Raw genomic sequence first — 12,333 nt, forward strand, 5'->3', positions numbered from 1 at the left:
TGGAAGAAGTTATGAGACAGGAGGAGGAGCTGCCCCAGGCCCACCCACCCACCCACCCACACTAGCTCTTTCTTTCTGGGACGTTGAGCTGCGGAGGGGGGCAGCTCCCCTCGTGCTTCCAACAGGAATGTGAGGAGGGGAAAAAAAAAGTCCTTACCTTATGGGCAGAAAAGAAAAAAAATACCTGCACGTGGCAGGAATGGCAGAGAGCGCTCCCCGCACGACTGAGGGCTGGGTCTGCACACCTAAGGGGACGGGTGGGTGGAGGGACAGGGGGGCAGAGGCGAGAACAGCAGAGGAAATTTGGCAGCTGGTTTGACGGCAGCACTCTGGCCCAGATATAAGAGGAGTCCCTGGCCCCAAAAGCCAGTATGTTGGGATGGGGAGGGCGGAGTGAGAGGTCAAATGAGCTGACCAACAAGTCGAGAACAGGAATAAAGCCCAGCCGTCCTGAATCCCAGCCCGGTGCATTACCCACAAGCTGATAAAGAAGAGCGAATAGAAAGGGTGAAGGTGGAGGGGGGGGTGTCATTGGGTTATCATGGTCATGGTTATCATTGGGGGGTCATTTGGGTTATCATGGTCTTTATGATCAGCAGCACAGAGCGCTTGCAGGCTTTCAAAAAGTATAATAAAGCTTACAAAAAGTAAAAAGCTAATAGAGCAATAAATAGGAGGCAAAACATGTCGACCTATAACCAGCCCCTGGCTCGAAGGGGTCAAAAAAGCGAAGGCCAGGATGATGCAAATGTTTCTGCGTTTGCTTCACTTTTAAGTGCATGTGTTTGCTGAATGGGAGCCTTAAGGCACGGGTAGGTAGCGTGCCGCTGGGTACAGCTAACACAAGACAGGCAGAGTCATGGGTGGCTACTGGCTGCAAGGGGAAAGGTTCACGTATCCAGTTGTGCCATGTAGGACACAACTCTGAGAATGGTGTTGGGGGGTTATTGGTCATTTATTGGCTAGGAGGTAATGTCGGGGGACTTATTGGTGGCCAAATGGTGTTTGGTGGGGGAATAATTCCTTTTAGGTCAACCCCAAAGGAAAATGCTTTGGTTTTGTAGCAAAAATGAAACAGAAAAAAAAAAAAGACAGGCTCGTTGCAGCTCGAACGAAATAGTTTAACTCACCTGAAACATTTTGTTTTCAAATGTCTGCGCCTTTAATAAAACGCCGATCCCTTTTTGCACGGAAAGCGTGCCTCAAAATAACAGTGGAAACCCCACCCCCGGGTTTGAAAGCAATGAAACAAAACATTTTTTAACTTTTCCAAAATCTTCCACCCTGCTCCCCATTTTTTTTCTTCTGAAAGTACTTGCTGAAAGTCACTTGAATTTGCAAATCGCAGTCTCCCTGGATCTCTTTTGAGGTTAAAAAAAAAATCCTGAACATATCTTACTCAGACACTGGAGGACGTTCGGGGTCTTCCCCAGGAACCGGTCTGAATGTCTGGGCTGAAGTTAAATGTGGTCCTGATTTCGGAGCAAGCAAAGTGGACGTGAGGAAGGGTAGAGGAAAGCAATGGAGAGGCAGGTCTGGAAGCAGAAAAGCTGAGAAGGAAGCAGGAGCACGCTGTATGCCAGGGCTCAGCATCCTGCGGCCTGTGGGCTGGATTCAGCCCCCATAGAGCCTGGATCTGGCTTGTGGCAGGCCACAATGGGGGGAAATCAGTGGTACATGGTATAGCTGGGGCACCTTTTCTGCTCTGCGCTATGCATTGCTCTATCTCATGCTACTGATCCCCCCCACTACTGCCCCACTACTGCAGCCTCTGCTTACCCTCACCATTAAACTTGCCACTTGCCATTACCACTGGCCACAGGAACTGGTGGCACTCGATAGTGATGGACAGCAGAGACAGGGTTGCAGTAGAGGGGTGCGATGCACAGAGCAGGGAGGGCCGGGGATCAGGCTGTTTGCAAGCCCTGCTCTACCCACCTGTCAATGCTCAGACCCCGATGCTGAGCTGTAGTTGCCCAGCTCGGAAAGCAGAGCATCGGGAAAATGCAGCTTGAACGTTACATCTCGACAGTGTATTTGTCCTGCCCGGCAGCAACATGTACCATCGCCTGCTACGTACCCGTTGCCTCCTAAACCAGAAGCACGGTAGGATCATAGGAAAGCAGGGCTGGACGGGACCTCACAGGGTCATCTAGTCCAGCCCCTAGTCAAGGCAGGATCATACCTGACTAAACCAGCCCAGGCAGTGTGTGTCCAACCTGCTTTTGAACGTTTCCAAGGATGGAGATTCCTTGGGTAGCTGAGTCCCACCTCCTCCCCCTTGTCCCATGGGCTGGTCGAGTGAAGGGGCTGTATTCCCTCCACGTGCCATCATTCTTCCTGCTGCCACCCTGGCCAGGAACCAAATAGTGAGCATTCAAGGTCCTTCTTCTACACAACCCTGCAAGACCACACAGTAATTTCACTCGCCACATATCAATCAGCTATGAGATGTTGCCGTGAGCTTACTGGCACCTCAGGTTGGAGTGGTCCTTGGTAAACAGCAGCAGACAAAGCTGGAGCTCAAGCCCGGTGGAAACCTACAGGGCTCGTGCAGTTGCAGTAGTTTTCTTTGGGTGTGGACAAACCGACTGTTTGCACTTTTGTGATTTGTGTTACACCTATGTGAAAAAGTAGGAGAGAGATGATGCAAACCCCCAAACCCGGATAACTTTATCCAATCCAGTGGAGGATTACTCCTGAGAGAATGAGAGAGAATATTCTACCAGGATAAGGTAAACCAGTTTAGGTGGTCTTTGTCCGCTTTCTTCCCAGGATAGCTGTTTCATAAATGCAACAGGCTCTTACCTTCTACCCTGCAAAGGTAGCGGCAAGATGCAACACGACCACCTACTACTCTGAAACAGCTGCTAAGATTTCCTGCAGATTGTAAACTTGAATATAAAAGCCCGCCCCAAAGATTTGGCTTTAACAATTGAATCTAATTGAACTATATAAGCATCCCAAATCCCTGAATGCATCATTATCAGGCTGAATAAACCTAATTGCAATTGTATCCACATTCTAGAATTATATCTATTCATATCTCCAGAGCTGGGTAATCAGGGTCCGCTTATGTTGTTCAGGCAAAATGCATTTTAGCGCGATGGGTGCCCTAAGCGGCTACTTTCAGTTGTGGGTGCCAACTTGTGCACCAATGGAGATGGGGGAGGAGATACTTGGATCAATGGGTCCTGTTCCCATTTATTTAGGGCATAGGGGGTACAACTTTGCATTCTCAACTAGACAGCGAGGCGTTTCTGCTACAAAGCCGTGAGAACTTTTAGGAAATAGCCTCCTGTGCTATTCATGTATTGAAATAGTTTCAAATGATGCCAAGCCAAGGGTTGTGCTGGACCCTGACACCCACAAGCAGAAAAAAAGGCACTCTCAGTCACAAAAAATGGAGTATCCAGACTGCAGATAACATGCAACGGGGAGGCATGACATGGGAGTGTAACAGGGAGCCAGAGGCTGCTGCTTAAGAGGAAAATGCAGCAGGTCAATCTTGCAGTGTAAGCCTGCAGGCACTAAATGCGTGGTAAGCACCCAAGTCACTCATGGGAGCCAGGAGATGAGCGCCCAAAGGGGGGTAGGACTTGCAGGCATAAACCCAGACTTCGGGGAGCTTTTTGTTGCACGTGGTGGCTTTTATTTGTGTCGTGTTTGGGTTGGAAGTGGACGACCAGGTTGCAGCTACAGGGGCAACGTGGAGGCTGCAGGGGTGCCCAAGGGATCAGGGACCATAAGGGGGCTGAGCGGCACCAGTACTGCCTGGTCTGGTTCAGGGACCCAGGAGACTGAGGGGTGCATAAGCAGCCTTGCCAGAGTCAGGGACTCCAACGGGCTGAGGGGTAAAAAATGCAGGCTTGCCTGGGTCGGGGATCCTGAGCAATACAAGAGACAGGAGCCGAGGGGCTCCAACTGCGAGAGACAGGGGCTGGGGGAGGGCAGAGACTGACATGAAGAGGGCTGAGGTTGAGAAAGCCAGGCCACAGGTGGAGTAATAGCGGGCTGAAGCCAAGAGGGCAGAAGCCCCTCCAGGAAGGTCTAGGAAATTGTCCATATAGCACCTGGGAGGTATGGGCATGGCTACAGGGGAGGACGGAGGCCACAATTATCACCCCTAAGACAGCTTATGCTTTAGGGCATGGATAGGGCCAGGAGGCCAGGACTCAGAGGAGCGAGTTATTCATTTAATTTTGGTGCTGATGACCGGTACCACCAGATGAAGAGTGCTGGAGACTGAAGCTTTCCATCTCTACTGGAAGAAGCACAGTTTGAGTCACCTCCTGCTAAACCTATCTTTGGCTGACGGGGTGTTGGGAATTGTACTGTTCAATGGCTTTAGTAGCCCAAACACGAGAAAGCCGGCGAGAGGCGCTAACACAACCAATATGCCATGCTCGGCAGAAGTAATTGGACTGTGTCGCTGGATCAAGAGACTCTTTCAAGCACCTTGGGCTGAGCGACAAAAGCATGAGTGGAGGTTCAGTATGCACAATCCTTCCCTTTCCATGGTCTTTATGGGCTTCTCTGTACCAGGTCCTGGACAGGCCAGGCCCAAGTGCATCCCATCCATGCCCCACCGAACCATGCCTACAGGCATACTCCAAACCTGGCATTACATCGGTGAGGCCACTTTGGGCTCGTACCTAATGGCTGCTCTTACACACAGTGGAGACTGAGGCTAGGGGGAGGAGATGAAGAAGGCATACTTGCCAGGCCCCATCGCCACACAGCAAACAAGCCCTACATGGAGGCTATTAAACTAGTGCCACCGCTCAATGTGGTTAATTGTGTTGTGAGCACCTGCCTCCAAAGAACCGGGCTTGGACCATTCACCCATTTCCCGTTAGGCCCCCTAACAGAGCCTGGTCTGACATGCACAGACTGAAAGCAATGACTTAGAGCTGAAAGACTCTGAAGCTCATTACCAGGCCCCGAGCCAAATGATCCTTGCCATTGTCTAAGGAGTTAGGGGGAGGAATCTGGTGCTTAAACTTGTCAAGAAAAAGAAAACGCGAGTCACAAAAATAAACTGAGCTGAAACACATTTGGTAGCTTTCCAAGGGAGGCTGGCCAGCTACTCGAGCAATCAGCCATATTTTAGAGCAATCAAGCGAAAATCAGACAAAGCAAACAAGAGGTTCATTCATGTGCAGTTATCGCCCGCCTTAGCGCTGACCTTTGTGGGGAGGAAAGACTTTCCCCATTGCAAAAGTTCAGGATTAATATTTAGCAAGACGTCTCAGTGCCCCAACACCACCCTTTGGATGAATGCAGAGAAAGGCTCTGCAATATTTGCCAGACCCCTCCTGGCAGAGACAGACACTGCTCTCTCCTTGGGTAGGGAAAGTGGTCCGTGTCTTCCTCAACTTGGGTGCCCAGGTATTTCTCCACTGTACTGACTGCAACGTATCTGAAGATGCTGAAGGGACCTGTTGTATGACCTGCTGGCTCCACGAACCTCACAGGGCCAAGCAGCCCTCCCCAGACTACAGCCTTTTGCTGGGATTGGTGTGTCCAGGGAATGGTTCAGAAGAGAGAGAGAGAACTGCAACAAAGACGCCGAGGGCTATGTGGGGTCTGACTGTGCCCTCCCCTAAAAATGTCCTGCTGTGTTGGCTGCAAAGTTATTTGCAAGATAGGTTTGCTCCTCTCCCTACTGTGAACACGGTCGTCCTGCACCTTGATCACTCATCATCACCTCTTTCCCAGCACTCACAGCCCAGCTCCCCCTTTGCCCCAAGTTCAGCCTCTCAGATGATTTCCCTTGGTGACCTTCCAGCCCATGTCACCTCCGTCATGAGTCCCCTCCATTGGCTTGCCGTTAGCCATCACTTCAGGTTCACCTTCCAAGCTCTCCATAGGTCATTCACACCTACAACCCTGAGCTGGTTTCGCCTCAGTGTTGCCCTGATCTCCTTTTCCTCAGTCCTTTCTCTTTGCTGCCTCTTCCACTCCTTTCTCCAAGAGCCTTTGCATACATAACAACTCCGACCGTGACCCTAAGAAAGCTTCGCCCAAAGCACCATTCTCCACCACCGGCCATTGCTCACGGGCTCCAGGGACTCTACCGCTCTCCCTCTACATACAAGCCCTCATTAAATTTGCTTTCTTTTGAGACCCATAAAAAGTCAATTTTTAAAAAGCATATAACTCCAAGCTGGGCCTTCCCTTGGGTTTTCCAATGCACCCTGCCTTCTCCAGAGCAAAGCTGTCTTCCATTTTCAGCTTAATCAATGCCAGGTGATACCAAGGGAAATGTTCCTGATGGGTGTTTACTGAGACATCTGTCCTGTACAGCACCAGGTACATCAACAGTTTGCAATAAGACAACACCTCAAGCCTAATATACAAGTGTTTCCAAACTTTTGATTCCTAGGGCAAACTTGTTTTTTGGCCTAAAACTGGTGGTGCATGTCACATGGATGGCCAGCCTTTGAAGAGCAGTGCCAGGTCAGATCCAGTGCTGGGCCCGGTCCCGATGCATGGTGCCAGCATGGCTGGAGCCCGATCCCACCATACAGGACTTGGAAATCCAGTCCATTCGAAGTCCACCGGCCCCTCCAGCCTGCCTCCCCTTGTTTCCTGCTCTTCAAATGAACCACATGCAAAGCGGTTGATGGCCGCCTGAATAGAAACGACCTTGTTTCTTTGCTGGAGGAGAAGAGGACCAGACACAATGCAGATGCATAAAAACGGATCCAAAACCCAGTAGGCTTGCTTGGGTGTTGCTTCAGGGGGTCATTCTCAGAGCAAATGGTTGATTAGGACCAAGGCCGAGGCAGCATATGTACTGCTCCTCTGGGTAGGGCTTGTGCTCAATTGAAATCATGCAGCCTGCAGCCATATAATGGCCTTGCTTATGCCAACAGGAGGATTAAAGAAGCTCCTATATTAGCACCCAGTAGCTGCAGCTTTGGAGTGGAAGTGGATCCTGTCTGGACATTTGTCAGATTGTTACTTGGGTTATCTCAACCGCATGCGTTTGTACGTCGCCCATGGTTAACTGGAGCTAGTGCAAGAATTTAAGCCAAGGTAAGCCATGGTGGGGAGGGCTGCTGTCAGGGGAAAAGTCAGCGGTTCAAAAAGGAGCCATCCGTCCCACCTTGGGAGGTCAGACTAAATGAAAGAGCAGCTGTAGCTCAGATGGCTGAAATTCAACTCCAGCTCTAGGGACCCCGTTGCGTCTCCCAAGGCAAACAGCCCCAGGATTGTGCTGAAAAGCAACAAAGCTGCCTTATTCTACATGCTCTTTGCTGACCGGCTACTCTGGTGCCACCCCTCTATCCCATGGAGGAGATGGAGCAGAGGTCAGACATAAGGGAAGTCCACCAGGTTGTCTCCTCCTCTTGTTTCAGTCCATGATCGAAATAACGGCCTTGTGATAGATCACATCCCGCTACACTTTGCAGTTTGGGAATGAAGTCAACGCAGGAAAGAGTGCAAAGCTTTGGGAGCTGCTGCTGATGTTGTGCAGAGGGGGTTTCTGCCTGTTGGTGGGGTAGGGTTGGAGGCACTGCTGGTTGATAAGGTGAGGCTGGTGGTTGCAGGGATGGGGTCGACGTGTCAACCCCTCTCCTGTGCTCCTCCAACTGGGTCCCATCATATAGCCGGTCCAGCCCATCTCCTTGCCAGCATAAGGTTGCTCTGCACAGTGCATCTGGTTGCACATGCACAGCAGAGCTGGGACAAAGGATTTCCATACATAGCCACTGACTCCCTTTGTGAGCTTGGGTAGGTCCCTTCATTTCCTGGCATTGCCCAAGGAAAGGATATATAACTTCCTTTACAAGTGCATGGAGGTCTAGGGACAAAAAGCACCAGACTAACGCATCCTGGTCTTCCTTTGAACATAGGCAGTACTGGGACGAAGAGGGAGAAAACCAAACATGCACCAAAAACTGAGGAACAGGATGATACGACATGGTTGCTGCAACAGCCAGCAACTAGACTTGAAGATGTTGGATGCCCCTTTCAGTCCTGGGTTTTTATGATCCTATGCAAGTAACTACAGACAAGAGACCAACAGAAGGGACTCAAGGAAAGACCAAAGTGGTGCCAACCCTGCCAGTGTGCTTTTCAATGTGGTTTCATTGCAATTGGTTGGAAACACAATGAAACCCTAAGGGGTTATGAATGCAAGACTTCATTTCATGCAAGACCTGCCTCCCTTGGCAGGCAGCGTTTGATCTCTGCGGCAAAACAGAGCACAGCCACCGGTCACTGGATCCCCCCGCCAATGTGTGCAGACAGATGAGTTACAGAGCCCGAGAGTCTAGGATGCAGCCTCTTGATTTACCGAGATGAATGAACCACATGCTGAGACCTTTCCAGAGTGTATCACAATGAGCTTTAAACCTTCCCTTTCTTTAGGATTCATCTTCTCTTTCTTTTTTAATAAGCATGTGGATTTTTCTCCTTTAAGCTATTGGGAAATTCTAGCATGTCAGAAAATGGCATGATATGACCACCGTGCAAGGAGGGTTTATCTTCTGTAAGGACCCCAAGCTCTGCTAAGACGCTTCGGTCTTGTCCATCAACCTCTTTATTCAGGGAAGTAAGTAGCCCTGGAAGGAGAAGGGCAAAGCATAAGCCAGGGTTTGGAAAGTAGCTAAAAGAAAGCAAAGAATGGGGGAAAATGATTAATTTTCAGCATGGCAAAAGGTTAATGATGGAGCATCGTTAAGGTTCCAGGAGGACTAGAAATAAGGGAAAGAGTTTAAAGGAGAAGATAATTAACTACTGGAATCACTTACCTCCATGTGCAGTGGATTCCCCATCCACTAAAACATTTAAATCAATGCTTGATATCTTTTTAAAAAGCTACAGTCTAATGCAGACAGGAGTCGCGGGCCTGAAGTGCCAATTATTCAAGGAAGTCCTATGACCTGTGTTATCAGGACATTAGACTAGATGACCATAATGGTACCTGTGAGCCTGGCCTTGAAATCCCAAAAATAATCAATGCCCTGGAAAAAAGGGTGAGCGATGACCACACAACATGTGCAGGTAATGCAAAAATCACTTAGGTTAATCAAGCCTAAAGAAGGTTTTTGAAATTGCTCGTCTGGGAAGGCAAATGGCATCACCACGGTCCCCCGCTCATCTACCCTGGGATCGTCCGGGCCGTGTTCATCGGCTCACTCGGAGCATGGTGGGATGTCATCAGGTTTTGCAAGAACATGCCTCCTGACAGTTCGGGTATCTGAAACGGCATCAAGCGTTGGCATCACCGGGCGGTGGGTTTGAGAGGAGCTGAGCGGCGGCTTGAAGCACCTGTAGTAGGAGACAAGCAACATGGATTCAGAGCTGACACCTAGGAGGACAGAAGCCAAGTTCGAGGCTAACTTCAGCCGTGCATGGCTAATACCTCTCACCTAAGAGAGGAGTTTGAGGCAGGAGACAAAGATCCGTTTCTATCCTTGGCCATGTCACTGTCTGGTTACTAACTGCGGGTGACCTGCCTTCTTTATCTGTGCCTCAGTTTCCCCATCAGTAACTCAGCTAACACTTACCCACCCATTCGGCTGGAGCTGCAGCATGAAGAAGAGGACCACAGAAATGGACTGAGGTGGCTACTGCTGCCGAGCTAACAGACACGGTGCTTTATCTCAAGCACTGGAAGTGCTTTAGAGTAAGGTGCACTGGACACATCCCACCAAGGGAGACAGGAGACCAAAAATGACCTTTGCGTGGACTTGAGCCTCCATGGAGGATTCATTCATTGGTGTTTGTGATGCACGTAGATGCGGCGATGATAGAAACGACAGCTATACAGGGACAGACTTCAGTGGTGAACGCTAAATTGAGTCATGGCAGCACGCACAGTTATTTTAGGGACAATGCTGGAAGAAAGAACCACCGGTTTTGAGACAACGAAAGCAAGTCCAGCTGTCTACACTTAGAAAACAAAGGACATATCTCTATACCTTCCCTTGGCATTGCGTGCAGGGGTGCAAATCATTCACAGTGCTTCTGCAAATATGTATATGTAGCTACTTTAAAAGAATAGAGATTCCTGTGGTTCCAGCACAAACCTCTTAACAGCCATTGCAGGAAGAAAACAGGTCGACATTTCAGAGATGAATATTTTATTTGTCCCAAAAATGCATTTTTGGTAGATTAAAAAAAAACATTCTGACTTTTCTAAATGAAGCCCTTCCAATTTTTCAAAGTTTTGAGACTAAATTTAGGTCCATTGATTTTTTTTTTTTAAGTTTCATTTGGGGTTAAAAAAAAAATCCATTTGACCCCAAGTGAAATTACAGAATCAGAGAAAATGAGAGTAGGAAGGGACCTCGAGAGGTCACAGCTAGTCCAACCCCCTGCTCCAAGCAGGGCCATCCTCTGCTATGTCATCCCAGCCAAGGCTTTGTCTAGCCGGGTCTTTAAAACCTGCAAGGATGGAGATACCCCAGCCCCTCTGGATAACCTATTCCAATGTTTGGGAGAGTTTTGTTCAGCAAGAAAAATAACATAGGCGAGTCTCAGGTCAACCCCAAATTAGTTTTATTTATTCTTCATTTTTTTTGGATCAGCCAACCAATCAAAAATCTACTTTCTCAGGTCTAGACAGCAAAACAGCCTGGGGGTGCAAGGAAATCGCCTTGCCAGCGTACAACCAATCCTATCCTTCTTTTACCTTTTATTTTTTAAGCACCATTTACCTTCCCAGCTAGCGAGCAGAGGGAGAAAAGTAATAATAGCAACCAAAATGGCAAGGGTTTGGGGGACACTGGACACGGCATGCGTGTTTCTGCTGTGCATGCAAAACGCTTGGTTCAGAGATGGTACCTTTTATTAGACCTGCTAAGAAATTGCAAAAAACAATACGTTTTTCTGCAAGCTTTCGGGCACTTGGGGATGTGCTGTGCTGGGCACGAGCACTTGTTCTATTCCATCTTTCTCCATTGCGCTGCAGCCTCAGCTGCCAACTACAAATGGTGAAAACTCCTCCTGGGGGTGGTCAAATAACATACAGCGTGCCCTTTTATCAAGACCCACATGGAGGGCTGCGATGTGATGCCACAGCACAGCAGCCTGGGAGGGAGAACCAGCAGTGAAACCATTCATGTTGCATTACCCGAAAGTGGTCCCCCGTGCCCAGAGCTCGCCCGTCACACCAAGGGCTTCCCCAAGGAGGCAAGCAGCACAGTCTGATTGCTTTCCCAGGCATTTTGGAGCTTTAAGGCCACTTCCCCATTTCTCCTTGAAGGCTGCTTCCTTGAGCTGCTTACTCTATGAGCTCATTTGATTCTCACACACAGAGTCAGATACGATTACACTCCAGGAAGGGATATTACTTGCAATTCAGTGCATTAGGGACCATAGTAATTGCAGAGCAGGGTGACCCCGGCTTACCATTCAGCAGTAATTTTGCCTGCCCCGGCTGTGTAATGGAATAAAGTCATGTGCTGCTGTTTATTTTTATCCACTTACAGCCGAGTCAAAACTACGGGTAAATCATTTTCCTTTTCATTCTTTTCTGCTAAATAAAAGGCCAAACAGCCCAAGGAAATGCCATTCAGAAACCAATTGCACCATTCAACATGTACCCACATGCATAGCTGGCACTGCAGTTACTGGTTCAACATAGCCTTAACTCTGCCCATTTATAGACTGTAATAATATCTTCTAAGAGTAGCAGCGCATGGAGTATTTCTTAAGCGGTGTAATCCAATGCAACTTTAAGCACGCATACTTTGATAATACTCAGAGACATGGAGAGACCAAAACATAATTCTATATATAATTATTTAAATAAAGTATAACAAATATACAAAATATCCTATATGATTTTTTTCTGAAAAGTCTTCTACTGTATATAATACATCTATATTACTGTCCGCTGGAAAAAGACAATAGGATTCCACCAGTTCGATGTTTGTCTCATTTTCCTATCTACTCCCCCATAAGCCACGGGCTTTTCTCTTCACCCCCCCAGGAAAAGACGGCCAGATCCAGCTCATAGACCACAGGTGTAAATCAGTGATATTCAGGCCACAGCTCCAGAACAACACGAAGCTCCAGCTTCAACTGAGCACAGCTGGCTCCTCAGAAATCGCTGTTGAATTCAAGAGGAAATGGGGTAGTTTTTGTCTTACTGCATGCCCTGGGAACAGCTTCCCTGCAACGGTGAGTAATGCAACATATGCAACTACAGTTATGCACCGCACGCAAGCACATACGACAACTTTTCCTTTCGAACAGGAGCATGCTTGCCACAGTCCATCTCAGAGGATCGAAAATTGCTGCACCTCTGCGGCGAGTGCTGATGCCTTACATCACGAGGTCCCTTTCATCCCTAAACTTGTGTGAATCTGT

At 48.7% G+C, this 12,333-nt stretch overlaps 1 protein-coding gene across 1 annotated transcript in view; it reads right to left on the reverse strand.

Annotated features, from left to right (window-relative positions):
- Positions 1 to 5,037: 5,037 nt before the first annotated feature.
- The window catches only part of LOC102576054 (uncharacterized), a 43,244-nt gene continuing 35,948 nt past the window's right edge, over positions 5,038 to 12,333 (reverse strand). Inside the window, exon 10 of the mRNA XM_059725743.1 lies at positions 5,038 to 9,285. Coding sequence (XP_059581726.1) covers positions 9,226 to 9,285 — 60 coding nt within the window. The 3' untranslated portion in view covers positions 5,038 to 9,225. The remainder of the gene's footprint in view (positions 9,286 to 12,333) is intronic.

This window comes from Alligator mississippiensis, chromosome 4 (assembly GCF_030867095.1).
Source record: "Alligator mississippiensis isolate rAllMis1 chromosome 4, rAllMis1, whole genome shotgun sequence".
NCBI classification, from domain to species: domain Eukaryota; kingdom Metazoa; phylum Chordata; order Crocodylia; family Alligatoridae; genus Alligator; species Alligator mississippiensis.